The 26,927-nt window shown below is 52.6% G+C and overlaps 12 protein-coding genes across 12 annotated transcripts; 7 read left to right on the top strand and 5 right to left on the bottom strand.

Moving 5' to 3' along the window:
* Positions 1-2: 2 nt before the first annotated feature.
* Positions 3-1,214, top strand: BO88DRAFT_432221 (uncharacterized protein; the record flags this gene model as incomplete). Its single annotated transcript, XM_025709347.1, has 1 exon — positions 3-1,214. The coding sequence occupies one exon, from the start codon at positions 3-5 to the stop codon at positions 1,212-1,214; it is 1,212 nt and encodes a 403-aa protein (XP_025567671.1).
* Positions 1,215-1,717: 503 nt separating this feature from the next.
* On the bottom strand, positions 1,718-3,026 carry BO88DRAFT_106850 (uncharacterized protein). Its single transcript, XM_025701240.1, has 3 exons — positions 2,415-3,026; positions 2,139-2,351; positions 1,718-2,081 (listed from the first exon to the last, which is right to left on the bottom strand). Exons 1-3 carry the CDS (start codon positions 2,931-2,933, stop codon positions 1,821-1,823), a joined length of 993 nt encoding a protein of 330 aa, XP_025567670.1. The 5' UTR covers positions 2,934-3,026; the 3' UTR covers positions 1,718-1,820.
* Positions 3,027-5,715: 2,689 nt separating this feature from the next.
* BO88DRAFT_106833 (nicotinate-nicotinamide nucleotide adenylyltransferase) lies at positions 5,716-6,880 on the top strand. The gene has a single exon (XM_025701239.1). The coding sequence runs from the start codon at positions 5,824-5,826 to the stop codon at positions 6,679-6,681; it is 858 nt and encodes a 285-aa protein (XP_025567669.1). The 5' UTR covers positions 5,716-5,823; the 3' UTR covers positions 6,682-6,880.
* Positions 6,731-7,694, bottom strand: BO88DRAFT_432219 (uncharacterized protein). The gene is made up of 3 exons (XM_025709346.1): positions 7,644-7,694; positions 7,424-7,526; positions 6,731-7,346 (listed from the first exon to the last, which is right to left on the bottom strand). The coding sequence occupies exons 2-3, from the start codon at positions 7,491-7,493 to the stop codon at positions 7,021-7,023; spliced, it is 396 nt and encodes a 131-aa protein (XP_025567668.1). The 5' UTR covers positions 7,494-7,526; positions 7,644-7,694; the 3' UTR covers positions 6,731-7,020.
* Positions 7,695-7,781: 87 nt separating this feature from the next.
* BO88DRAFT_401441 (J domain-containing protein) lies at positions 7,782-9,628 on the top strand. Its single transcript, XM_025705843.1, has 3 exons — positions 7,782-8,433; positions 8,508-8,771; positions 8,823-9,628. The coding sequence occupies exons 1-3, from the start codon at positions 8,166-8,168 to the stop codon at positions 9,356-9,358; spliced, it is 1,068 nt and encodes a 355-aa protein (XP_025567667.1). The 5' UTR covers positions 7,782-8,165; the 3' UTR covers positions 9,359-9,628.
* Positions 9,629-9,799: 171 nt separating this feature from the next.
* Positions 9,800-13,801, top strand: BO88DRAFT_401440 (ubiquitin-ubiquitin ligase UFD2). Its single transcript, XM_025705842.1, has 7 exons — positions 9,800-10,135; positions 10,228-10,922; positions 10,987-11,197; positions 11,253-11,708; positions 11,768-13,355; positions 13,406-13,555; positions 13,608-13,801. Exons 1-7 carry the CDS (start codon positions 10,106-10,108, stop codon positions 13,697-13,699), a joined length of 3,222 nt encoding a protein of 1,073 aa, XP_025567666.1. The 5' UTR covers positions 9,800-10,105; the 3' UTR covers positions 13,700-13,801.
* Positions 13,802-13,996: 195 nt separating this feature from the next.
* Positions 13,997-15,351, top strand: BO88DRAFT_380689 (3-oxo-5-alpha-steroid 4-dehydrogenase family protein). Its single transcript, XM_025704545.1, has 2 exons — positions 13,997-14,166; positions 14,255-15,351. Exons 1-2 carry the CDS (start codon positions 14,056-14,058, stop codon positions 15,272-15,274), a joined length of 1,131 nt encoding a protein of 376 aa, XP_025567665.1. The 5' UTR covers positions 13,997-14,055; the 3' UTR covers positions 15,275-15,351.
* A 308-nt stretch (positions 15,352-15,659) lies between these two features.
* On the bottom strand, positions 15,660-18,508 carry BO88DRAFT_357769 (5-methyltetrahydropteroyltriglutamate--homocysteine S-methyltransferase). Its single transcript, XM_025703774.1, has 3 exons — positions 18,404-18,508; positions 18,125-18,344; positions 15,660-18,063 (listed from the first exon to the last, which is right to left on the bottom strand). Exons 1-3 carry the CDS (start codon positions 18,412-18,414, stop codon positions 15,970-15,972), a joined length of 2,325 nt encoding a protein of 774 aa, XP_025567664.1. The 5' UTR covers positions 18,415-18,508; the 3' UTR covers positions 15,660-15,969.
* Positions 18,509-18,860: 352 nt separating this feature from the next.
* Positions 18,861-19,515, bottom strand: BO88DRAFT_401438 (uncharacterized protein). The gene has a single exon (XM_025705841.1). It carries the CDS (start codon positions 19,234-19,236, stop codon positions 18,946-18,948), a length of 291 nt encoding a protein of 96 aa, XP_025567663.1. The 5' UTR covers positions 19,237-19,515; the 3' UTR covers positions 18,861-18,945.
* Positions 19,516-20,091: 576 nt separating this feature from the next.
* Positions 20,092-22,595, top strand: BO88DRAFT_468543 (uncharacterized protein; the record flags this gene model as incomplete). The annotated part of the gene is made up of 2 exons (XM_025711568.1): positions 20,092-20,209; positions 20,261-22,595. The coding sequence occupies 2 exons, from the start codon at positions 20,092-20,094 to the stop codon at positions 22,519-22,521; spliced, it is 2,379 nt and encodes a 792-aa protein (XP_025567662.1). The 3' UTR covers positions 22,522-22,595.
* Positions 22,596-22,717: 122 nt separating this feature from the next.
* BO88DRAFT_380684 (SANT/Myb-like DNA-binding domain-containing protein) lies at positions 22,718-24,938 on the bottom strand. The gene is made up of 3 exons (XM_025704544.1): positions 24,707-24,938; positions 24,529-24,646; positions 22,718-24,470 (listed from the first exon to the last, which is right to left on the bottom strand). Exons 1-3 carry the CDS (start codon positions 24,798-24,800, stop codon positions 22,898-22,900), a joined length of 1,785 nt encoding a protein of 594 aa, XP_025567661.1. The 5' UTR covers positions 24,801-24,938; the 3' UTR covers positions 22,718-22,897.
* A 120-nt stretch (positions 24,939-25,058) lies between these two features.
* On the top strand, positions 25,059-26,304 carry BO88DRAFT_380681 (emp24/gp25L/p24 family protein). Its single transcript, XM_025704543.1, has 3 exons — positions 25,059-25,272; positions 25,344-25,732; positions 25,800-26,304. Exons 1-3 carry the CDS (start codon positions 25,113-25,115, stop codon positions 25,947-25,949), a joined length of 699 nt encoding a protein of 232 aa, XP_025567660.1. The 5' UTR covers positions 25,059-25,112; the 3' UTR covers positions 25,950-26,304.
* The last annotated feature ends 623 nt before the right edge of the window (positions 26,305-26,927 follow it).

Genomic DNA, 26,927 nt, shown 5'->3' with positions numbered 1-26,927 from the left:
AAATGAAATACCCCTGGCTCCGCCCCCTCAAAGCAAAAGCCCTGCAACAAATAGCCCAGAAAACGGGAATTCAGAGCTCAGGTACCAAGGCGGTATTAGTGGAGAGGTTAGAAGGGGAACTTGCTCCGTTGATTATCCCTCTTCAAACTCAGCATGATGCAGATGGGAAGAAGAAGACGACGAGGAAGAAGAACGGTGACGACGATGGAATAAGACTTCTGAGCATTGATATGGGGATTCGCAATTTGGCGTTTGCTGTGTTGCATGCTCCTTTATTATCTTCGCACTCTTCATCATTATCATCTGCCGTCTCATCCGAGACAGGTACACCTAAAGACATTACCAGAAAGGGAAATAATACCATTACCCTCACCGCATGGAAACGCCTCTCCATTCCGGATCTGTGCCATGCACAACATCACCAATACCAACGCCATGATCAAGAAGAAATCTCATCTCTCATCCTCCCCACCACGAACACACCCAAACTCAAACCCAAATCAAAAGAAACAAAAGCAAAGGCAAAAGAAGACTTCTCCCCTAGTGTCTACGCCCGCCACGCATACACCCTCATCACGACCCTCCTGTCCACATATAACCCCACCCATATTCTGATTGAAAGACAGCGGTTCCGTACGGGAGGAGGCTCCGCGGTCCAGGAGTGGACGATTCGCGTGGGTGTGTTGGAGGGGATGCTGTATGCTGTTTTGGAGACGGTGAATTCTTCTGGACTTTTGTCTTCGGGTGGGAAGGTGCAGGTGTATCCTGTTGAGCCGGGGAGGGTGAGTCGGTTTTGGGGGGAGGGGGAGGAAGTTGGGGATATTGGGGATGGGGGTGGGGAAGGGGAGGTGGTGAAGAAGACGAAGAAAAGGAAGAGTGTGAGGGATGTGAAGAAGATGAAGATTGGGTTGGTGAGGGGGTGGTTGTCGTCTTCTGGTTTTGATTCTGATGTTGGGGATGGGGATGGGGATGGGGATGAGGGTAGGAGGGTAATGATAGGTGATGATGAGGTGAGGAAGTTGGCGGACTCGTTCCTGGAGAAGTGTGAAGGGAAACGGCGGATAAAGAAGGCAGGTGGGGAGGATGGGGAGGATAGTTTGGATATTGGCAAGTTGGATGATTTGGCGGATTGTCTGGTACAGGGGGTTACTTGGTTGAAGTGGCAGAGGATGAGGGAACAGATTGTTAGGGATGGGGGGATTAGTTATGATTAATATCATGCTTATAATGTTTAGTTTGGATGTGGAGGTATCTACTTCTACAAGGGGAGGAGGTAGCATAGACGAATGTCATTCGCTCGACTAACAAAATCGCTTCGTAATCAAGGTCATCATCTTGAAAGAAATATCTACTGCAATCACACACAAAACAAAATGTACAGAGAGCCGATGTACCCGCTAAGACGCCTTCGCCACCTGCTGGGTCAACTCGCCTGATGTCGCATCGCCTGACATCCCGAGATTCATGTCCGAGAGGTTCACGAGAAGGTTTCGTGGAAGAAAGAGAAATTGAAAGAAAAAGAGCTTTGTTCGTTAAGCGGTGGAATCGACAGATCCCAGAAGAAAAGAAGAAAAGCCAATTACCCGTCCCTGGGGAGGAGGAAATTGGGGAAGAGAAGTAAAGTCTAGGTTGAAGATGGACGAAGACGGCCAATCCAGAAGTCAAAAAAATTGAGTAAGTTTGTACCAGAAGCAAAACAGTAAATCCTCTCGTAGGTACAATGCCAGCGTGTGCTTTTTTACGCCACGATTGGGAATCTCAGTACAGGCGTGGCGTCAAGCTCGTGACCCGAAGCAGTCAAATTCAATTCAATCATGGCTTTAGTAGACGCGGCGGAAGTGAGAGGGGAAAGCAACCTTGCTGCTGGTCTGGAAGCCAGTGGGCCGGGCAGCGCCGCTGGGGAAAGGGAAGGTGCCGTTGCTGTGGCCGTAAGGGGCGCTGGGGGTGGGGACAACGGTGGGCTTGCTGTGGGTGGTGGCCTCGGCCTGGGTGGTGGTCTCAACCTCCTCGCTGGTGGACACGGAGCTGACCTCGATCTTGGCAACGCTGTCGGGGGTGGAGATGGGAGTGGGAGTGGCGGTCTGCAATGCATCAGTAAGGGGTTCAAACCGACAGCTTGGTTTCAAGTTGGTACATACCACAGTGACGGTGTCATGGACAGTAACAGTGACCGGAGCACAGGTCTCGCCAGCGGCAGCAGAGCCCGCGGGGGCGGAGCTACCAGCGGCAGCGGAAGAAGTAGGGACCGCGTAGAGAGTGTAGGTCTCGTAGTCGGTGGAGGTCGAGTAGACGGTAGTGTCAGAGGTGACGGTGGTGTCCTGGGCAGTGGAGGAAGCACTGGCAGAGGGGGTCTAAGATATATCCGTTAGTATACATCTATCTTCATGCTTCCAGAACGGGCTTCCAGAACATACCACGTAGATGGTCTCGACGTCAGTCACGGTGCGGTGGATAGTGGTGGTGACGACGCTCTGGGTGGAACCAGAACCCAGGGTGTAGGTGAGAGTGACATCCTTGGTGGAAGTCACAGTGTCGTACTCAGTCGAGACACCGTTGCTACCAGTAGCAGCAGCAGCCGGGGCGGAGACGGGGGCGCTGCTGGAGACACCAGTGCCGAGGGGAACGGGCACGGGAGCGACAGAGGAAGCACCAACAACAGCAGCAGAGCTGGAGCTGCTGGCGTAGTGACCACCGATGATGGGGGAGCTAGCAGCGACTCCGGCGGGGGAGCTGGCGGGAGCGCTGGGGGCAACGGGAGCGCTGGAGTGCTCGGGAGTCGGGTAGACGGGGACGACGGAGGTCGACACAGTCTGGTTGCTGTAGCCACCAGGGTGGAAGTTCATCTGGCGCGCATGGAAGCCGTGGTTGTTGGCCTCACCGACGGCGGCGAAAGCACCCAGCAGGGCGATGGAAACCTTGGAAGTAAGCTGCATCGTGAAGGATTGATGGTGGAGGTTCGAAGAAGTCCGAGTAGATGGGAGTGATATTCCGTTCTTGGTTTATTTGGTAGAGACTGCGGGGGGTAGTTTTCTCAACGAAAGTGAGATGCGAAATCTATTCGCAAGTAAATCAAAGCAAGGTTGAAAGAGTGACTGGACGCAAGAAGGAAGGTCGCAACGTTCTCGCAGAGAGAGGTTGAACAGAGGAGAGAATGTAGCAGTCTGACGACAGACTTTTTGGAGGCCCGGAGAGAAAGTGAAGGAGTTTAAAGGAAAAAACGACCCGGGGGGAAAAGAAAGAAAGTCAGAAAAAGGGAAACCTAAAGGAGAACGCCGTAATATCGAAATTTGATTAAATCCATTCAATTCGGGATCCCTGCAGCCCGTCGATACGCGATATTACCAGGCACCGTATTTTCTCCAACATCGTATGGAACAGATGCGAGATGCCCGTTGGTGGGCGAGTCTTGGAAGATTCGCCCATACGGCGCTAATGTCTCATCTTGGCCGAACGAGGTGGTGTCGGGCGTGCAGCTGTGCCCAGTTGTTGATAACCTTTCAGCCAATCAACACGCACTGCCCTCCTCCTGATATTGATCTTAATTTTAATTTCCTCAGTCTCGAGTGGGTCTCCGGCGCAGGAACCACACGCGGATTAGCTGGACTGGAGATGAAGCCCCGTTTCATCCCCTCACCGCCTCTTCTCATTGGTGCTTGGCTGCCAGCTTAATCTCATTGTGCCTGTCCAAACGGGCCAACCGCACGGCTTCCGTCTTGTTCGACTTTTTTCTTTACTCCCCCTCGTTTTGCCTAATACGGATAGTACTAGTTCTTCGCTGTGCTGTCGCTGCCAGACCAACAGCCAGCGTGCATCAGGATCGCACAGGTTGTCTGAGAAGGATGTGTCGGTAAGCTGTTACCGCCCCCTTCAGGGACCATTTCAGGGCCCTTTTGTTTCTGGTTCAGGAAATAAAAGAAACAACAATAACAACAACAACAACAACGTCGATCGTGTGGGTTGTCAACATTGCCCGGATGTGGTAATTCCCGTCGGTCCTCAAACGAAGCATCCATGGAACAACCGCCGACAATCGTATGTTCAACCACCACGCTTGACTCAACCTCATTAATGGGCCGGCGCGGAATTGGTATTACCGTAATTTACTGGTGGACACGCTTTAATCAACAATCCGCTGTGGATTTGTTTACTATCACCTTCACTAGTTGACCGTGCGGAGATGACATCCTCCATTCACGCAACTAGGCAACGTATACACTCTACACAGGCTTCTGGAGACATGGAGAAAACCAAGTAACAAAAAGGGGCATGATGAGTCGAGAAGGATCCAAGCTCTATCCTCATTCCATCATACAGTTAGCGAGCTCATTGCCAACACCCCCAAGCTTCTTACAGTGGTTTAGTCAACGATGCTTCAAAGGGGCTAAAATGATACAGCCTAGTGGCTTTGACTCCGAGCTAAGACTTCTCGTGCTGATGGCGTGAGACGCTTTGTGACCGAAGGGACTCATGTCTGAGCCGAGTCTTCTCTCAACACGAACTATGGAGAAGAGGGAGAGGAAGAAGTCCCCAAGGAGGCTCAGTATATCGACAATCCCGATATCATTTCCGTCGGTGGGCGCGCCAGTATCGTTTGACAGGGTTGATCAAGAAAATCTGCGCGGCGATGGTCTTGGGCCTACGAGGCGTGGGTGGTAGGTGCAGACCAAGTGGAGCCAGCATGGGGGGTCTAGACACCGGCGATTTTCCTCCAGAACAAAGACTGATCATATCGGTTGATTACTGGCAGTGATCCAAGCACAAAGAAGGTCGGAATATAAATTATATTGTGTGGTGCGGGATATTGGCACTGGTGGTGATAACAGATGAAAGCAAAGCTCTGAGGTTGTTCTTGGTTCTTGACCCTGACCGGAGCTGGGGAAACCACGGCCGCCAGCGTTTCAAGCTGATTGAGGGCCAAAGTATATGGTTGCCTGAACCGTGAACACGCTTTCACTGTGCGCCATCGACTAGGAGATGATCGTCTTCGGTTCTTATCGGCTAGCCCTCAAAGCTCGGAGAGCTCCAGTCCTGTCCAGTCACACCATTTCAGTAGTTAACTCCGTGTGAGCTCCCACTCATTCGTAAGCTAGACTCTATTTCTTCTGTTGATACTTGGAATGTCACAATCACATTCTGGGCATGAGTAGGGAGTATCTACTATCTACCTTACCCCTGATGAGTACTTGGCCAAGTCACTGGAGACTCCACAGAGCGCGGCCGGCAATAAATCCATAAACCAACACACCGGAATAAGCGGCATTTAGCGAGAACACAAGGAACACACCACTACTGACCCTAATCTAGACATCCAGACTCCAGAACATTCCGGCTTACCGGGTCCGTCTAGACTACTACATCCAGCCTACGGAGCACCGAGTCCCTGATTGTGATCATCGCGGCTTTAATTTAAGTGTTACGATCCCATCGAGGATAGCTCACAGACCGCCATCCACCTTTCAGTACATATGGGCAATGAGATAAAGCCTTAATATCGGCTCGTGTTGCTCTGCCGTGTGGGTTTAGGGTCTCGAAGCGTCGCCAATAAGCCGTACATACAGTACTACATCCATACCTACTCTACGTTGTAGATACTACATAGTATCTGTCTACTGTATTTGGCGGTATACCCAGCAAAGTCCGGGTCCTGCAGCCACCCGCACCAAAGGGTCCTCATCCAACAACGTCCATGGATGCTTCCCGTCCACAACCCCACCTCTTCTGTCGGCCTCTGACGTGACCAGCCTTGGGCATCATACATACACACATACTCTACTCTATGAGTTGTCACACTGACCACGCCAGATTGACTCATCTAATCCCAGAATGACGAGCCCCGCCTTTCATGCCCTACGCGAGAAGTACGCTGCGGGCCTCAAACTCTTCATTGCATCAACCCGCAGTCTGGAGGTTCTGGCCTCTGTCCCCTCCGAGCGCCATGATCCCACCTCATCCACTGACGTCCTGTACGTCCTCGATTCGTCCTTCAACCCGCCAACCCTTGCCCACAGCCGAATTGCGACCTCCGCTCTTCTAGAAAATCCCCACAAGCCCTCCCGTCTCTTATTGCTCCTCGCGACACAGAATGCCGACAAGCCCTCCAAGCCGGCGGCGTTCGAGACCCGTCTGGCCATGATGGAGCTCTTCGCTCGAGACCTTCTCTCGTCATTACAAACAAACGGGACTATTCCCAAGGCCCAGAATCTTCCCGTGATCGACATTGGAGTCACCAAGAAACCATACTTTGTGGACAAAGCCGCGGAGATTGAACGCGCGGGTATATACTCCTCGTCACTGGAGCAGGTACATCTGACGGGGTACGATACGTTGATCCGCATCTTCAACCCGAAGTACTACCCACCAGAGCATACTCTCCAGCCGTTGGGACCGTTTCTCTCCCAGCATCGGCTGCGAGTGACCATGCGCCCGGATAGTGACTGGGGCAGTAGAGAGGAGCAGGAAGCGTTTGTTGCCGACTTGGCGCAGGGTGCCATGGAGAGGGTGGGCGGGAAACGAGAATGGGCTGATCGCATCAAGCTTGTCGAGGGCAAGAAGCCTGGTGCGCCCTCCGTGAGCTCGACAAGAGCCCGAGAATCCGCTGTGGCCAGTCCTCAGGACCTGGAGTGGCTGGTTCCTCCCAGTGTCCGGGATGTCATCTTGGCAGAAAATCCATACACGGAGTGATTGCAGTACGAAAGTACTTCAAGAGCTATCGTTGACGGAAATACGTCGTATATTGTGCGATGCGCAGAGCAGGTCGGAAGCCGCTCGCCCATGGCCGACTAGATATATATAACATACACATAGATCACTCACGTAGAAGAATACACTCATCAATGAATTCATGAGTCTCGACTTATACCATCATCACCTAATTTAATTGAAAGAAAACCAAAACACCATACCCGAAGCGACGCCAGTTCCCCGTTCAACTTATATCATACATGACCCCGCATACAAACAGCCGCACCATCACATAAGATGTCTCACCGAATCAAACCATAACTTTTATATATCCCCCGTTTAATCCTCTTCCTCCTCCCGCTTGCCCAGAGTATACGCCAACCCACCGCTAACCATATTAACCAAGCACAGACCCATTGTCGCACCGCGGACAATTCCTCTCGCGCCCCATTTCTTCATAAACGGCTGCTTCCGACGACCCGCGAGCAACAGGTACAGCCCGGACCACGCCGCGCTGATACCGGCTGTATCGGTTTTGAAGCCTTGGATGTTGGCGTAGCTGGTGAATATCAGGACGGGAGGGAAAAGCATTGGAAGGGCCTGGAATGGTCGCATGTATTGTGCGGTGATGAGAGTGGCGAGCAGGGTGGGTGGGAATGAGTTCTCTGTGCGTCGATGGATGAGTGATTAGTGACATTGTTGGAGATGGGATGATTGGAGTTAGATAGAGGTATATGCTTACCTCCCCATGCTCTGGCTTTCTGCACGAGAGACTTTTCGGTCTCTTCTATCGGGGATTTTGAACCGGACATGGTTGCGATGGGTGGTATTCTATGAGATTTCTGCTGTCAATGAAGATGGTATCGGTGAGCGACTTGAAGATCAATGGATTGATGCAATTGAAATAACTAGAATAAAATGAATATACAATTGCAGAAATTGTAACTAACCTTGTATGTATGCTGGGCAGTCAAGCAAGACGATCCGAAGTAGCTAGTGACGCGGGAAAGGTGACTGGCAGCTCCGACGTACCTTTCCAAAGCGACTGAGTGACTGACTAAACCTCGAACCAACGGCTCACTCTCACTCACTCGGCTTAGCGTCAACATCTGATCCTCCAGAAACTCACCACGTTTTATCAAATTCACCCCATACTATCTATTATTCCCCAGATCGAGGGTTGGCCCGCAGCAGCCCAGAACCGACCAATCCTTTGAACACTTGGTCTCCTTTTCCCGGTTGCTGATATCACTCGAGTCGATCGCGAAACCCAGGGCCCTTCCCTCTCTAATCAGCGATTCTCTTTGCGTCCGTCGGCTGGTTCATCGCTGATCCACCCTTCCCTCTTCCGACGAGCCTGTTTAGGCTTTCAACCCCTCGCAAACCGGGATCTAAATCCGAAGAGTGGGATATTCTACAGCCGGCTGGCTACACACAGAGGGGACTCGTTTCATCGATAATAGGGAAATAAAAGCTCTGTCGCCATGCCGTCCGCCACCGCGTCCGGGGTAGACAATGGAGGCTCTGCCAAATCCCGCGAGCACAACCAGGGGAACCAGGATCGGAAATACACACCAGAGCAGAAGGCGGCGGTCCTGAGGATACGGAAATGTTCGGCGACGGCGTACTACGAGATTCTGTCGTTGGAGAAGAGCGCCTCCGACGGCGAGATCAAGAAGGCGTATCGCAAACTGAGTCTGATGACACACCCCGATAAGAACGGATATGAGGGAGCGGATGAGGCGTTCAAGTGTGAGTAGTGATGGGGATATTCCTCGGATGCTTGTGTGGGGAATCACCTTGCTAATGGTTATTTTGGTCTGCAGTGGTTTCGCGCGCCTTTCAGGTCCTGTCGGACCCCGAGAAGAAAGCCAAGTATGATAGGTTTGGAGGCGATCCGGACAGCAGGTTCACCCCGAGTGCTGGTCCCTCGGGCGCTTCGCCTTTCAGCGGTTTTGGTGGCGGTGGATTCCCCCGGTCTGCGGGGGCTGGGGGTCCGATGTTCGAGGAGGAGATCTCGCCGGAAGAGCTGTTCCAGCGGTTCTTTAGCGGTGGGTTTGGCAATATGGGTGGTGGTTTCAGTCCTTTTGGTATGGTTGCTTCTTATTGATTTGAGGAGCATGGCTAATCTGTGTGTATAGGTGGACCTCAGTTTGTTTTCAACATGGGCGGTGGTCCTGGTATCCGGGTTCATCAGTTTGGAGGCGGTCGTCCCCGGAGAAGACCGCGTGAGGCCAATGCTCGTACCGAACCTACGCCCTCTTTGTGGGCTACCTTCCAGCAGCTTCTCCCTCTTATTCTCCTCTTCGTGCTTCCGTGGATCTCGTCCAAATTCTCCGGGTCGTCAACTCCTGCAGGTCCTTCGTACCGTTTTGACGCTGCTGTGCCTCCCCACACGATGCATCGCACGACACCTAAGTTGAATGTGGACTATTATGTGAACCCCGGGGATGTGGAAGACTACAGCACGCGGAAATTCCGGCAACTGGACCAACGGGTGGAAGTGGACTACGTTACGAAACTACGGTACGAATGCGAAGCCGAACAACACAGGCGTGATCGCATGCTCCAGGATGCCCAAGGCTGGTTCTTCCCAGACGTAGACAAGATCAAGGAAGCTAGAGCGATGGAGCTCAAGAGTTGTCGGCGGCTAGACTCCCTGAAGGGGAGGTACTGAAAGAGAGCGCGGACTTGTCTGTATCTCTATGGCATGCGGGGTGCCAATGTTGCATCCTCCTATTGTTTCTTTTATACCTTAATGGCCTGTTACATTTTGTTCTTGATGACCCCCCGCCGCTTTTGTTCCCGCATTAGATGTCCATACGTGTGCAAGGATTTTGATGGCGTTTCACGGAGTGATGACCTGAGCCTGGAAGTAGCCTCGTCTAGTAGCCTTGAGAAGCAAAGCAAATGTATATGTTGTTAAAGAAGGGAATAGACGGAAGTTGAGCAGCAGCGATCGGCAAGATAAGTAGATAGTAAACTGTATGTAGTCGGTTATCTCCCAGTGTTGGAGAAATAACCGTGAAAAGTGGAGAAAAGAACACACGATGCAAAAGAAAGGGCCCTGAGCGGCGAACCAACGCCAACCAGCTTAGTTAATACTTCATGCGGGCGAACCTCAGCGACCATGAGAGAAGCAGTCCAGGAACAGAGTCAGCGCCAGTGACTGACCTCTTTTCTCCTCACTGTTTCGCTCTGGGGGTCACTTATCGGGCTCATTCATTCCGGGCGCCCACTACACTCTTTTTCTCCCCGCTTCTAATCCAGCCTTGATTGCCTTAATTAACTCTTTCCCCCCGTTCTCTCCATCTCTCCTCCGTCTGAGTTTTCGGTTCCAGCCATCAACTCGCTCCGTTGTCGAGCCCCGCTGATACTACGGAAGCCCTTCTGCTTCGGGCTCGCCCCATCAGCATCATCCACGATGTCAGAGAGCCAGTCTGAAGCGGATAAGGTGAGTTGTTGCCATCTCTCCCGGTCCCGGCCCGTGTTCTTTCGAATCCTGCCATCCAGGCATTTGCCGTTCTGACTTGCCCTCATAATCAGATCCGCAGCAAGCGCTTGGCCAAGTTGGGCAACCCAACGCCATCGGCGCAGAATGAAGGCGCCGCGGATTCAGCATCAAGCAGGCCTGCCTCCCCTGCCCCGTCTACACCAACCTCACGATACCCGGACAGGATCCAGACACAATCCTCGTCGAGACCGGGCAGCGCGCCCGGTTCATCAGCCCCCTCACCACAGCTCCAGCCCCAACAGTCCGAATGGAAGCGGATCAAGATCACACCTGCAGCCTCTGCCAGTTCGGTCCCGGACCGCTCACAGACCGTAACGCCGGTGTCCGGCACACCACCACCCCCCAAAGCGGAAGAGAGTATCGAGGCATTTCAGGATCGGACATTGAGCGCTGTCTTTAAGTTGTCGTTGAATGAGGCTCGGCAGAAGGATATTCACGGACAACGATTGACGTATTTGCCGGGTCTGAAGAGTGAGCTTGAGGATCAAGGCCGGGAGGTTCGCGTGGATGTGACGGTCCTGGACCAGGCCCTTCTGGAAGCGGCCTCCAATGCTCCGCGTCAGAAGCCCTTGGATTATCTACTACCGTGCTGGAGGCGGATTTCTAGGTTGCACAAGGGTTTCCGCCGCAATCGCGATGATGATCCGAAATTCAGTGCTATCTGCGAGGCGCGCCGCATATGCCTGAGTTATTGTATATTCGCCATTACGATGCCGGAGATGTTTGGGTGCGTTGTTGCGGTGAAGTGATACCTCTTGGATCCAGGATTCGGCTGACTCGTCATTAAACAGGCTCGAGCCGGCGGAGAAGTCACCGCTAAAGCCATATCTCCTCTTGGATCCTGAGGACGACAAGGGCGTGGACTTTGAGTTCATTGGCGAGGCTGTCAAGAGGTTCGACGAGGATGAGAGCCTCAAGCCGGCTTTCATCGCGGCCGTGGAGGAAATGAGCCAGGAGCTTGCTGCTATGACCATCAATGATGACTACAAGCCATATATGACAGTACGTGAAGGCCACTCTCTTTTTCTCACGGAGCTCTCGTCAACCTGATTTATAGGCTCTTCGAAACCTCGTCCGCCATGCGGTCATCGCAGCCGCCATTACTGAGTCGGATATGTTCAACGCATCCCGGGATCCGGCTCTGTTTGAGAAGAGCACTCTCTTGGGGCCATGGTTTCGCTTGTCGCCGCTGCAGAGCAGTGTGACCTTGACTTACTTCTCCAGTCCCAAGACGAGAGATCAGTCCTACATTTTGAACGCGCAGCGGTCGATCCGCATGATGCAGCACATGATCAGCTCCGATCTCCTCGATGTCATGAACCATATGATTCGGGCGTCGAAAGATGCCAGGGACAGGGTTCTAGACTGGTTCGCGGCCTCCCTGAACATCAACCACAAGCGACGTGCAATGCAGGTGGACCCCAACACGGTGTCATCCGACGGGTTTATGTTCAACCTGACTACCTGCTTGGACCAACTTTGCGAGCCGTTCATGGATGCAAGCTTCACCAAGGTAAGCACGTTGCGTCAGGTCGGCAGTAGGAGTGCTTGCAGCTAACGGCCATGCTCTAGATTGACCGCGTCGATGCTAATTATCTGCATCGTAATCCTCGCGTTGATATGAGGGATGAAACCAAGATCAATGCCGATCAGCATGCGTCGGATGCCTTTTACTCCAAAAAGGCAGAGGGCACTTCCAACTTTATCACTGAGATCTTCTTCCTCACCGTCGCTGCGCATCACTATGGCAGTGAGTCCTTAACATCCAAGCTGGAGCAGCTTGAGAAGGACCTCCGACACATGGAGTCCACCATTAATAAGTTTGAGCTGGAACGGCACCGGTGGGTCAACAACCCGATGCAGCTTCGGGTCTTCGAAGAGGCTCTGAAAAAGTACAAGGATAAGCTGGACCTCGGCCTAGCCTTGAAGTATAGTCTACAGGGTGTCTTGTTTGACGACCAGTGGCAAGCCCGGTCGATGCTGTTCATGCGGTATGTGATTGTGTGGCTGCTGAGAGTTGTCTCGGGCACGAACTTTCCTAAGGAGGAGATCAAGCTCCCACTTCCGGTGCAGCAGCCGGAAGTTTTCAAATGCCTTCCAGAATATTTCCTGGACGACATTGTCAGCAACTTCAAGTTCATCATGTGGTGCATGCCACAGATCATCACTGCCACGCAAGGAGACGAGCTGGTCATGCTGTGCATCACCTTCTTGGAGAGCTCGGGCTATATCAAGAACCCGTACCTGAAGGCAGGACTTGTGTCTATTCTGTTCCGAGGCACGTGGCCACGCCCTGGTGGCGCTCGCGGAGTCCTGGTGGATCTGCTCAACTCGATGCCGTTTGCCAACGAGTACCTTCTCCACTCGATGATGAAGTTCTACATCGAGGCAGAGCACACGGGCACGCACACGCAATTCTTTGACAAGTTCAACATTCGATTCGAAATCTTCCAGATTATCAAGTGCATCTGGCCGAATACGCTCTACCGCAACAAGCTCTACAACCAGTCCAAGCAGAACCTGGACTTTTTCGTCCGCTTTGTCAACCTGTTGCTAAACGATGTGACGTTCGTGCTGGACGAGTCCTTCGGAGCATTCATCACCATTCACAAGACGCAGACGGAGCTGCGCCTCAACGGTGCCTCAATGGACCCGACGGTGCGTCAGCAGAAAGAGGAGCACCTCGCCTCGGCACAGCGCAACGCCAAGTCGTATATGCAGCTGACCAACGAGACGGTGGCTATGCTCAAGCTCTTTACAGATGCACTGGCGGACTCGTTCACGATGCCTGAAATCGTGCAGCGACTAGCAGACATGCTGGACTACAACCTGGATGCGATGGTGGGACCCAAGAGCGCCAGTCTACGGGTGGACAATCTGCAGGAGTACGGCTTCAACCCGAGGGCGCTGCTGAGCGAGATTGTGGACGTGTATTTGAACCTGATGGGCAAGGAGAACTTCATCATCGCGGTGGCACGCGATGGACGGTCATACAAGCCGGCGAACTTTGAGAAGGCAGCAGACATCCTACGGAAATGGTCGCTCAAGTCGCCAGAGGAGTTTAAGCGGTGGGAGCAATTACAAAAGAAGGTGAAGGCGGCCAAGGAGGCCGATGACCAGGCTGAGGAGGATCTGGGCGAGGTGCCGGATGATTTCTTAGGTATGTGATATCATTCAGCACTGGAGGAAGAAGTTACTAACATGAACCAGATCCCCTGATGTACACATTGATGGAAGACCCGGTCATTCTACCAGGATCCCGGGTGTCTATTGACCGAGCAACGATCCGGTCGCATCTGCTCAGCGATCCTCATGATCCGTTCAACCGGGCACCGCTAAAGATGGAAGACGTAATACCCGGTAGGTCTCATCATGAACTGTTTGATAAGAGGACCTACTAACTGTTGCATAGATACCGAACTCAAGGCCAAGATTGAGTCATTCAAGTCCGAGAGACTGGCTGAGCGGAGGCGCGTGTTGGAGCCGATGGATACGACGAACTGATGGAATGCAAAAGTGAGCGACGAGAGTGGTTCTGTCTGATTTTGGACCCGCATGTTATAGTTGGGATGGTCTTCTTTCGGCGAGTTTGGGTTAGACTTGCATAGGGAGGTAATGCCAGGATGCAATGACGATATCATTATCTCGTAGTACCTTTATGAGCAGTAGCCTTAAGTTATGAATAGTTTTTAACTTCTTGCTTGGACCTGCATCCTTGTAGATGCTGACTCATCCACCATCTTGACTTCATTCTGATCTTCATCCTCACCTCGTCCATTGATGTAACATTGCCCAATTCCTCCAATTCTATCCTCTTCCCATTACTTCACTTGCCATAACCCACAAAAGCAGCAGCAGCAATGGGCTCCGCCCTCTCCATCCTCAACCACCTCCCCTCCTGGGAACACCTCATCCACCCAACCCCAGAAATCTACACTCATTTCCTCAACATCTTCCAATACTTCCCACTCGTACGTCCACTCCCACACCTACACCTATACACCACCATCCCCCAAAGCCCCATCACCCACACCCAAATACTAACTAAAAAATATCCAGGTATCCCTCCTCCAATGGCTAACCTCCTACCACCCAGCGGGCAAAACCTCTCTGAAATCCTCCCCCCTAAACCTCCCCGGCCGCTGGGCCTGGTGCATCATGGAGATAGTTTCCCCCATAACCCTCCTCTACCTACTCTACACTCTACCCCAACTCTACCCAGACCTAACCCTCTCCCCATCACTGTCTACACTCCCCACGAGTAACAAATTCCTCGCTTTCCTCTTCACCCTCCACTACACCAACCGCGCCATCATCTCCCCGTTCTTCGCGGCGCCCAGCATCTCCCCTATTCATGTGGTTATTGCCTCCTCCGCTGTGGCGTTTAATTGGTTCAATGCCGTTTGTTTGGGCGGGTGGTTGGCTGGGTATCCTGTTCCTTATTCTACCTCTACCTCTTCTTATGCTTCTGGTGGTGGTGGTGGAAGTACTACTAGTGGAAGTATAGGAAGAGCACTCCTCGCTCCACTAGGCCTCACCCTCTTCCTGGGAGGAATGGCAGGGAATATCTCTGCGGAGCGGACGTTGTTCAGGTTGAGGAGGGAGGAGGCGCATCGGAAGAAGCCATCTCCTTCTACATCATCATCTACTACCAAAAATGCTACCAAAGCCGGAGGCAAGGAAAAAGGAGGGAACATCTACTCCAAAATATACACCATCCCGCCCCCGACCGGCCTCTTCACATCCATTCTCTATCCGCATTACGTAGCGGAGTGGATTGAGTGGCTTGGGTTTGCGATCTTAGCTGCTGGGATTGTCACCACGCCTTCGGTTAAAGTTGGTGCTGGTGCTGGTGCTGGTGATGGTTCGTTCCAGCTGGCGCCGTGGCTCGTCCCCGTTGCAAGGATAGTTGACTGGATGGGGGTGCCGATGCCGTTGCCTGCGGTGGTGTTTTTCTTCAATGCGGTGTCGAATATGTTGCCGCATGCGAGGTGGGGGAGGAAGTGGTATGTTGAGAAGTTTGGGGAGGGGAGGGTTAAGGGACGGGGGGCGGTGGTGCCTTTTTTCAGTTGGTTGTGATTATTAATTATTCTTCTGTATTTTTAGGGGAGAGGGATGGGGATTGGGTAGGTTGGTTTGGGTAGGGTTGTATCCGGGTAACGGTACTGGTGGAAGTAATGGATCGTGTATATTTAGTGATAGGTGTATGTATGATAGGTTGTGGTAGTGAAAAGCATCATATCACCTGAATGGGAATATCTACAGGAAATCGCCTTTTAAAGAGATCATGAACAAGTTCATGCTGGAGCTACATTCAACTACATCAGATACTACGGTTAGAACAATCATGGATAAAGAAATGTCAAGCTCAAATGTGACCATTCGAGCATTTGTCATATTCATTAAGGGCAGTAAAGTAGCGACCCTTTTTTGTGATATACACAATCATTGTTGAAATATTATTGATCTCGGCGTTGCAGACGTCACCGACGTTCCCGCATTCCGCCCCCAAAACTCGCAAAATGCAAGAGAAAACTTGGCGTCGATGTTTTATGCGAACGCCGATGTTGAAATCGTTATCATATGTTGAAAACTCCGGTGACCCCATCTAATGAAACCCTAACCCATATGTTGAACTTTTGGTATCATCATCGTAAACTCATCAAAAAAGACTTTGGGAAGGGAGCTGCTAGAGTCCGCTTCCCCGAGACGACAGGTTGAGAATGTCGCCCCCAATCATGGGTTATTAAAAAATGTAATGATTAAAGAAGAATTTAGTTTCCGTGCTTCTGACGGAAGAACTTGGCAGCGTTGACCATGTTGGTCAGGGCAGCCTTGGTCTCGGGCCACTGACGGGTCTTCAGACCACAGTCGGGGTTGATCCAAAGCTGCTCAGGGCGGAGGTACTGAAGCATCTCCTCGACGCGGTCCTTGATCTCCTGCTCGCTGGGAACACGGGGAGAGTGGATGTCGTAGACACCAGGTCCAATGTGACGGGGGTAGGCCTCGTCGATGAAGACCTTGAGCAGCTTGGCATCCGACTTGCTGTTCTCAATGCTCAGAACATCGGCATCCAGCGCAGCGATGGCGTGGAAGAAGTCCTGGAACTCAGAGTAACAGAAGTGAGAGTGGATCTGAGTACCGTCGGTGACACCAGAGGTGGCCAGGCGGAAGGCACGGACGGCCCACTTGAGGTACTCCTCACGCTCCTTGCCAGCACGGAGGGGGAGACCCTCACGAAGAGCGGGCTCGTCGACCTGGATGACCTTGACGCCGGCAGTCTCGAGGTCAACAACCTCGTCACGCAGAGCGAGAGCGAGCTGCTGAGCCTGGACGGACTGGTGGACATCGTCACGAGGGAAAGACCAGCGCAAGCAAGTGATGGGGCCGGTAAGCATACCCTTCATGGGCTTCTTGGAGATCGAGACAGCGTACTTGGACTCCTTGACGGTCATGGGAGCGGGACGAGAGATGTCACCGACAATGATCGGGGGACGCACGCAACGGGAGCCGTAAGACTGAACCCAGGCGTGGGTGGTGAACACGTAACCAGTGAGACGCTCACCGAAGTACTGGACCATGTCGTTACGCTCGGGCTCACCGTGGACGAGAACGTCCAGGTCGAGCTCCTCCTGGATCTTGACGACCTCCTCGATCTCCTTCTCGATGAACTTCTCGTACTCCTGAGCAGTGATCTCACCCTTGGTGAACTTGTTGCGCTGGATACGGATCTCCTTGGTCTGGGGGAAGGATCCAATGGTGGTGGTAGGGAAGAGAGGGAGGTTGATGGACTTGCTCTGCTCGGCAATACGGGCGGAGAAAGGAGACTGACGGTTGTGCTGCTCCTCAGTGACGGCAGCCTGGCGCTCCTTGACCTTGGGGTCGTTGGTGCGCTTGGAGGAAGCACGAGCCTGGACAGACTTGGCGTTAACCTCGAGCTGCTCACGGACAGCAGCGGGGCCCTCAGTGACGGCCTTGGCGATCACAACAACTTCGTCAAGCTTCTGCACAGCAAAGCTGAACCAGTCGCGGACCTCAGGGTCCAGGGTCTTCTCGCTCTCGAGAGTGTGGGGAACGTGGAGGAGGGAGCTGGAGGTGGCAACAACAACGCGCTCCTTGCCGAGCTTCTGGATGGCCAGCTCGACCTTCTCGATGGCAGCCTTGAAGTTGGTCTTCCAGATGTTACGACCGTCAACAACACCAGCAGACAGAATCTGCTTAGGGCCAAGGGCAGCAACAACAGCGTCGAGCTGCTCAGGGTTGCGGACGAGGTCAATGTGGATACCGTGGAGGCTCTGGAGGGCAGGGAAGACATCAAGGTTGTGGACAATGTCACCGAAGTAGGTGGCAAGGACCAGACGGGGAGCCTGGGCACCAAGGGCACCAAGCTTCTCGTAGACGGGCTTGAAAGCAGCCTTGGACTTGGCGGGGAGGTCGAAGACGAGGACGGGCTCATCGATCTGAACCTCCTCAGCACCAGCCTCCTTGAGCTTCTGGAGCAGCTCAACGTAGACGGGGAGGAGCTCCTCAATCTTGGTGATGGGGTCCACGGACTGACCACGGTCGGCCTTGGCGAGGGTCAGGAAAGAGACAGGACCCAGGATGACGGGGCGAGTGACAACGCCAGCCTCCTTAGCCTCAAGGAACTGAACGACAGGCTTGGGCTGCTCAGCCAGCTTGAAGGTCTGGTTGTCCTGGAGGGTAGGCTTGACGTAGTGGTAGTTGGAGTCAAACCACTTGACCATCTCCAGACTGGGAACATCAATGGCGGCCTGACCATCCTTGGCGGGCTTCTGAAGACCACGACCCATGGCGAAGTACTCGTCAAGGGGGTGGAGGTTGTACTTGCTGTAGCGCTCGGGGATGACCTATTGGAGGAGAACGTCAGCGAATGAGGTAATTAAAAAGCATCAGAGCGAGGATACATACACCGAAGAGCTGGATGTGGTCGAGGACCTGGTCGTAGAAAGCAAAGTCGTTGCTGGGGATCACATCAACACCAGCATCCTTCTGGAGCTTCCAGTGCTCCAGGCGGAGTCTCTTTCCCTCAGCCAAGAGCTCATCACGAGAGATCTTGTCACCCCAGTAAGCCTCAGTGGCCTTCTTGAGGTCACGGAGCTTTCCCATACGAGGGAAACCCAAGACGGAGCTAAAGCAGATGGCATTAGCATTGTCATTTTCTGATGCAAACAGACGGTAAAAACTTACGATTGAACCATCTTGAAAGATATGTGTGTAGAAGTGAGGGAGAGAAAGGTAGAGTTTAATGGAGGGAGAATAGATGAAGAATCAGATGAAAAAGAAGACAGAGAAGACAGTCAAGGACTATACAATAGTCTCTTGCTGAGAAGAAGGATGAAGAGAGAAACAGGGGGGAGGGATGGAGAGAGAAAGAAGAGAAGAAAGAGAGGGAAGAAGAGGATGGAGGGGAGTTGTTATAAGCAGACGGAGGAGGGGAGGGAGTGGGGCGAGGGGTTTGGGTTGATACCAAAAATACCATGGATACCGCACCAGTACCTGGAAACCTGACCGTGTTCCAGACTTCAGATCAGGCATACTTACATGTGCCTGTTCGGTAAGGTAAGATAGTCCCGCCTCTCAAATGTATGTATACAGTAAGGAATGGAAGGGAAAGTTTTCGCCATTCTGTGAGTATCTGCACTCATTCTCTTCGTTGTCGCTCTCCTCTCCAATGCCTCCCCTCCCTCATCCCCCAGCTATCTACACTTGAGCCCCTTTCCCAATTACCACTAAGTTCCTGACCCTCCGGACCCAAACAAGTCCAATGTCCTCCGGTTTTTGAGGTATGTGTCATCCTTGAAAAATTTAGTAACCCGTCCGTTGGGAGGGGCCAGAACTAAACCCATCCCGAACATAGTGCTAAATGGCGTGATTAAATATTGGATAAACGGGCCAGTCAGCGCCGTGGAAAAGTCCGGAGTATCCCTCGGACCACCTCTGCCTGCCTTCCGGGATCGGCCCCCATTAAGGTTCTGGCTGGTGGGTTGCCAGGCTGATACGAGCTGGTTAGCCACGCCCATTACCTACGCAGTTCCAACTCTTCTTCTGTTGCCCATACAGTCGAGACTGGCTTCTGTCCGCGATGGAGCCGATTCGGACCTGCAAAATGGATCTGCGCTGAGACCCATTGGCCGCATCGGCTGACTCCCAGCGTGCTGCACGAGGTGGCCACTGGGCCTATCAGAGTGGGCAATTACCCAAATCTGAGGTGAGATCTGCCATTCGGCGCTAAAGCTTGCCACAGTCCATGGGTCGAGATACGCAGTCCGCAGTAGAAATTGACTAGCTGATGATTGTCGTTAAATTGATTCATCTTCGTTATGGAAAGAGCCAGAATCACTCTTCCTCCCCCGATACTCGGGATCTGTCTCAATTCACCGAGTACTACGACAGTAATCTACTAGTGACTCATTCGATAAATAACCCGGAGTTTTTGTAGAGTCACAATGCTTTGAAGCGTGTCTCTAGTTCTGGTTCTGAAGTACTCGGCTTTTGCACATGGTGCTCGGAGTTCCTTTCGGGATGCGGAGTATCTTGCATGCATGCAGGTCTGGGGAAGCTCAGCTGGTCGACGAACAGTTACCGCAGAGCATGCTATAGATACAGTTCGAATGCCCCCCGTAGATCGGATGGCGACCACAATGCTCGTCCAAAATCCGATGTTCTGGTTGAGAACAGTAGAGCTTTATTTATAACGCAGCTGCTCCTTTCAATGTAGTCGCAGCTTCCGTTCCTGTATGTTGCATAAGCTTGAAGGAGGCAGTTGCGCAGAATGCTCCGTCTGAACGGACTGCCCACCATGGATAAAGAACACAAAACCGTGAACTTGTTGACAAGGGCATTATCATTCACCTTGAGATAATAAACTTGTCCCGATGGCGTTCTTCCTCGTCTGTCCCCGGTTCAGAAAATACTGGAAAGGCTCAGACTCGGACACAAGACACTCCTACAAGTTGAATCCCGCTAAACCAACACCAGATGGCGATACGGATGGTGAGCCACGCGAGTCCGCTCGAGTGACAAGGGCACTGCTGACCCTGCTAGGGTATTCCAAGGATAGGCAAGATGTCGCACGCCCCGGTCATCCCAGACGCTCCTCCGGTGGCCTGCCCGATAGACTCCGTAGACGTTTCTCTCGAGAAGCCAGAGACCAGCGTGTGAAGCCAAAAAATAATCGCAGGAAGTCTGGCTCCCCAGCATTTCCATTCTCTTCCAGATTTGCCAGTCCTGGTGAAAGAGGAGCTACTCCGGACGAGGTTGGGAGCAGCTTCATGAGCGAAAGGGGATATGACAGCGACGCGCAGTTCATAAGCACCCCCAAGCATATCAGCCACACCAGAGACCATCCTTGTAATCCACGTATCCTTGAAGATGTTGCTATCTCCCCTTTGCGGCGCGAGATGGGACAGGGGATGCCATATGTGCAGGCTCATAGTCCAGAGTTCGAAGACCTAGAGAGTGCACCATGTGCGGACCCTACTATGAGGGAAGAGTCACAACCTGCTCTGCGTTCGAAGAGTCAGGTGTCTTGCATGACCCAATTGTCTCAAGGCTCCTCTGCCTTCCACGGCACAGATGATGGGGGCCATCGAGTCAGGATTGCAAGGCCTCAAAGAGGTATGGCAGGCAGTCCAGTTCAAGGCAAGATGAGAAATGGCCCTGTGTATCCAAAACAACACGGATACCGGCCTCCCCTTCGAATGGCTTCACCTGATCCTGGTATACATGGCTCGGGTTATTCGACTCCGGTGTCTCCTGTGCCATTATCGTATGCCACGTCTGCCGACTCTTTGGTTGGGCCATCTTCACAGATCTCTGTCAGGAAACGACGCCGGCAGCCCCCCGCAGGCCCTGTACCAGACAATTGCTCTGTTCATCTTGGTGACGCGAATATCCCGACGACCTTGGCGTCTCGCTCAACGTCTCCTCGTATGCTATCACCGAAACAGTCGTTCGATGAGAATCGGTGGACCAGCACTGCCGGGACGTGGAACGCGTCCCAGCCATTTCACGACTTTTCTGGGTTTGGAGCAGGAAAGGCACCGGATACCTACGCAACAGGACCAAGACCTAGGGGACCAGTGAACCAGGCGTCCTCGTGCTATTCTCAGAAGACCAGCCTGTCATCTACAGATGATCGAGTCGGCTATATAGATAGACGGATACAGAATCAGGCCAATACTAGACAACCTCATGAACCCATCGCTTCTTTCAGTTGTTCCCCTCGATCATTGGAGTCGTCACTGGTGAATGCTCGTTATGCTCCCATTGCAGATCAGAATGCAGATAAAGTTGAAGCACAGAAAGACATGTTTTCCGAGAGATACGAGTCAGCCCGTTCACTCAGCTCTCCTGCACATGGCCATAACGACGCGGATACGGACCATGCATCGCCTCGCAAGGTGAGCGTTGGATGGATGTCAGGAGGCCGGCGACTTGGATACGGATACGCTCTGGTACCTGCAATTGACGGAGCCGATGAAACTCCAGAGAAGCCCAGTTACATTGGGACCAGTGTTCCAGGAGTGACAGCAGTAGGCGTGGATCTTCGAAGTGGATCAAGGCCCTTTGGGAAGGAGACTATAGGACAAAACAAGAAGATGTCTCCTAAGGCCGGGAATTCCAGCTTCGAGCTATCGAGCGTTGTGAGTCGCATACGTCTTCGCAGCTTCTCTAGTGCATTTAGTGAAGGCTTGGGTGAACAGCTCAAGTCCTCAGTGCTGGAGAAATTCTCCAAGCGTAAGAAGGAGCAGCTCGATCCCGCTGCAGTTGAAACAAAAAATCCCTGGGACTTCTGCTCTTGGGTTGATCCAAACCAGCCTGCGAGCGAACAACAGAGTGAACAAAAAAGCTCGTCAGTCTCTACCAAAAGTACTGAGGGGCGACCTTTGGGTAGATGGGCGACGTTGCGACGTACAGGGAGTTTGTTGAAGGGTCGCAGCGTGTCAGCGATTACGCGCGGCTTTGAAGCCAACTCGACTGCGACAATGACCACGCCAGCTGGGAGATACCCCGTGGCGCGGAGAAAGGAGGGTCGCATTCTCAAGTTCAAGGTCCTCGACCGTAAAAATAGGGCTAAGAGTGCCGATGACGATGTCCCTATTGTCTCCGCAGAGACCTTGCATGAAACAGCCGGCTCAGATGATTTCCAGCACGAGGGACAAGAACACGCCCAGCAGACCGTTCAGACAGGCACCCATGATACAATAAAGAATCGGCATAATTCTTCTGACAAGACCGGATCAGATTCGATCACAGATGACTGGAAAAGTACCTACCAGGACTACCAAGAAATGCTTGGGTAGGTGCCAGTGCTTTGGCCACTATATATATTTGAGGCTGTCGGAGCACAACTACTACTAGTTCTACTACTTATAAGCGCACTGGCATTGAAGTTGTTGCAACAACTATCAATGTAATGCATGATCAAGCCGCCTCTTCACTTCTGGAAACCCAGCTGTTACTCAAATCATATCAGTAATTGGTTATCGTCTCGATGATAAAATTCCACCCTACCAACAAAAGGCCCGGGGAACGATTAATATTGAATGTATTACATCGATAGAATAATAGCTTTAAAATCAGTGATTGTCAAGCCCAAGCTTCATATAGTCGTACATAGGTATATCGAAACACCAAGAACGCCGCCCATTCTCCAACGCCCATAACATCAATCCTCTTTTACTTCCGTTGCCGCTTCGTACTCTTATCACTAGCATTGCTCAGCACACTAGCAGAGCGTTTATGCGATGGCCCATCTCCCTCTTCACCAGTACCAGCACCTCCTGCCTTCTCCCCCGATTCATCCGTCGCACCCTTCTCCTGCCCCTCCGCATCCCCAGCACTCTCCTCCGTCGCCGCAGGAAGCGGCTGATCCTCCTGCTGCTCCGACTTGACCTCAGGCTTACCATCCTTCTCTAGCGCCTCCTTCGCCTTCTTCTCACGTTCCTCCTTCGCAGCCTCCAAAACCCGAATCTCACTCTCCACCTTCTCCGACACTTTCCGCGCCTCCAGCAGCAGATTCACCGAGTGGATCAACTTCTCAAAATCCCTACAGACGCGCTCCGTCGGCATGACAAGCCGCAGTGGCACCTCCAGTTCCGCCAGCGCGGCAGCGAGTTTCTGTGTCTGCACGTTCGATTTCGCTTGCGTAAGCTTCTGCGCGCGGTCACTGCGGAATTGCACCCCTGGTGCCAGTCGGTCGTGGTGTTGTACGCCGTATTTGGCTTCTTCGGCGGGTGTGAGAGTCCGAACGGCTTGCTGCTGCGCTTCCTTGTTCGCTGCTGCGGCTGCGGCTGCAGCTGCCGCGGCGGCCTTTTTGTTGGCTGGGGCGGCAGCCGGGGTTGCGTTCGGGGTGTCGGCGCGGCTGTCGCGGGCGCTGCTGGGGGCATTGGGGGCAGGGGTTGCGCCGGCGGGGCTGGGAGCGGCGCCGCCTTCGGGGCCCAGGATAGAGCGGCGTTTCTTGCTCTTGTCGGCTTGGAGGAGGGTTTGGAGGAGTTGAGAGAGGCCTTGGCTGGATTGGTACATGGTTGTGTTGCCGACGCTGATGGGGACTTCGAGGCGGGAGTAGAGTTCGCGACGCTCGGTGATGAAGTCTTGTTCATTGGCGGTGATGCGTTTGAGTTCTTCGAGGAGGACGCTTTCTTCGCGGACTTCGTCGGCTGTGCGGTTGAGTTGGAGGGCGGCGAGTTCTTTGCGGGAGCGTTCACGGTCGGCGTCGAATTTGAGCATCTTCTCGTGTAGTTCGAATTCGGCTTCGGACATCTCGGAGGGTGGGTGCTCGAGCGCGAGCATGCTCGCGGCTATGAAGTAGTAGCGCGATTTCATCTGCTCCATGGTTCGGTATTGCTTTGCGGGGACGAGGGCGCTGGTGTTGTTGGAGTCGCCGTCGACGGAGTGCGGTTGGTAGTCGTAGCGGTCGGCGATAACGACCCAGCGGAGGTCGTATTCTTCGACAAGGTCCATGAGGTAGTCGGTTTCCTGGCGAGTCCAGTCGTCGTTCTTGAGATGGCGGTTGTATTCCTCGTCTGTGTAGCGGTTGGGTACGCGGGCTTTGATGTTGTATTTGGCGAATATGGAGTCTTGCTGTGGCACATCGTCGGAGGTTGAGGCAACGGCGTTGTCTTCTTTCTTCTCGTCCACGTCCATCTCGGAGCCCTCCAGCGCGGGGACCTTGGCGGATTCATGCTGGCGCTGCCAGTGGCGGAGGACGAGGCCGTCGGAGCGGGCGCTGTTGATGAAGGGGGTCATGCACCTGATGGAATCAGTATTCGGTATCAGAGAGCAGTAGGTATATGGTGGTGTGTGCGTACCATGGCTGGACGCGCTTTTTGCTCGTCCATTTTGGGCGTCCCTTGTAGCGGTTCTCGTTGATGGCGATCGGAGGTGCTCGTTCACCTAGCAGAGCATAGAGCTCACGGGTAATACCCTCTAGCGGTGGGAATGCGTCAGAGTAGTTTTAGGTGAGTAAGTGAAGTGAGGGAAGCTCACCTGGACGCTTCTCGACGACCTTCTGTTTCTTATGAGGTCGGGGCTGGCCCTCCGCGGGCAGATCCAGCATGTCGCGAACATCGGCGGCGGCCATGGCGGAGGCACCTGTGGGGGTTTAAGGGCTGAGCGATTTTCAAGGGTGACGAGGTGCGATTTATTTGTTTTTTTTTCGATGAAATCAACAAGAAGATAGCAATGTAGCAATGATAGTGATCGAAGAGCGAGAGAGGAAGAGGGGAGGAGATGGAAGGGAAGATGAAGGCGGAGAAGCAAAAGCCATGAGAATTCGCGCCAAGACGGGATCCGGCCAGATCGAGGCAATCGCTTCATCGCCAACTGTTCTCATCATCTCCCTCCCTCTGTTGTCTCTTTCCCCCTCCGCCAATTTCTCCCATTCAACTGCATCATGGCTCCGGTAAGATCCTCCGCCTCATGGCTGTCCTCCTTGATGGCCGTGTGTGCCATCCTGTGCCTCTCGGTGCCCGCCAACGCCCTCTACTTCTACATGGACGGCCGCCAAACAAAGTGCTTCTTTGAGGAGCTCCCTAAGGATACCCTGGTTGTCGGTATGCTACTCACCACCTGCTCCTCCACTTTATTCACTACTCAATACTAATGCGATATGGCAAAACAAAAGGCACCTACTCCACCGCCGTGATCAACCAGCAATCCAACACCTACAATGTGGACCCTAACCTTAAGATGCTCGTCACCGTCGACGAGATCTTCGACAATGACCACCGCGTCGTCTCCAAGCGTGACAGCCACTCCGGACGCTTCACTTTCTCCGCTGCCGACGCCGGCCTGCACAAGATCTGCGTGACCCCCGAGACCAACGCCGCAACTGGCGGCGGCTGGCTGTCGGGCGCCCCGTCCGGTGCCGTCCAGGTCACTCTGGACATGGCCATCGGTGAGACCAGCAAGATCGAGACGGAAGACAAGGACAAGATGCAGGATATTGTGCAGAAGGTTAAGGATCTGAACGGCCGGTTGCAGGATATTCGCAGGGAGCAGGTGTTCCAGCGGGTATGTTCTCCACGGGGATGCCATAGGCAGTGTGTTCAATGACCTAACTAACAATGTGTTCAAACAGGAACGTGAAGCTGAGTTCCGTGACCAGTCCGAGGCCACCAACTCCCGCGTGGTTAGGTGGACTCTTATCCAGCTGGCTGTGCTGTCGGTGGCATGTGCTTGGCAGCTTTCGCATCTGCGGTCGTTCTTCATCAAGCAGAAGTTGACATAAACGGGGGATTTAGCTTTTCTTTTTCTTTGTTCGAGATGGGAGGGAATACAAGTTGGAGAAAATAAGCCAAAAGGAATGAGTGAGAGGTACCTGGTTGTACTTACAATAAACTACTACCTAGCTAGCTATGATCGGTTGTTTAGCGATTATTATTTCTCTCTTGTGTGAGTTTGATGAGTGAATGTAAAAATGCATGTATGTGGTTCTGATGAGGTTTCAGTGTACTTGTGTGTGGTATATACTGGGGCACTTTTAATTATGCTGCTATTGCTTCGAGAAAACCTTGTGATATCTGCTCCACTTCCCTGTCTCTATCATTCTGCGGACTTATCTTCTGCATGCATACTATTAAAAAAACTGGTAAGGTACTAGTACCATGGGGGACTCATCTGCCTGTTCCTGTTCCGCTATAAGGGTACAATGGCGTTTAATGAGTTTCAACGCACCACAATAACCACGAAAGATGCAACAGCAGTCGAATTACAGATGTCTTGATACAACCACATCAATTAGATGGAATATCAATATTTACTGGATTAACATGGCACATATGATGGTAGACATTCTCTATTTCCTTGATGGTATTAATCAGGCACTCCAGGTTTACTCGTTCTATCAGAATTGAATTCCCCAACCAGCAAAGCCATCACTGCCATACTTCTAGTACCTACTTAATGTATGCCTGATAACTTTCCCAATCATCACAAGCCACGTGCAAGCAACATCTTTGGCTCATCTCGCTCATTGTGGGAAATCATATTTCCAAATTGGCGGTTTGCATCTGAAAAGTATCACACCTAATCCTCTGGTGTGAAGCTAACAAGCAATATACCTGGATATCAGCTTTTACCATTACGTTTCTTACTGTCTTCATGACTGCTCCCAAAGCATGTGAGATGATGACAGACCGCACTAAACCTTTGGTTTGTGGCTACTACGCTCAATCTCCCACAGCAGTCTGAGCTGATCAACCAACTC

This window comes from Aspergillus vadensis, assembly GCF_003184925.1.
Source record: "Aspergillus vadensis CBS 113365 unplaced genomic scaffold BO88scaffold_2, whole genome shotgun sequence".
NCBI classification, from domain to species: domain Eukaryota; kingdom Fungi; phylum Ascomycota; class Eurotiomycetes; order Eurotiales; family Aspergillaceae; genus Aspergillus; species Aspergillus vadensis.
This window is presented reverse-complemented; position numbering and strand designations above follow the sequence as displayed.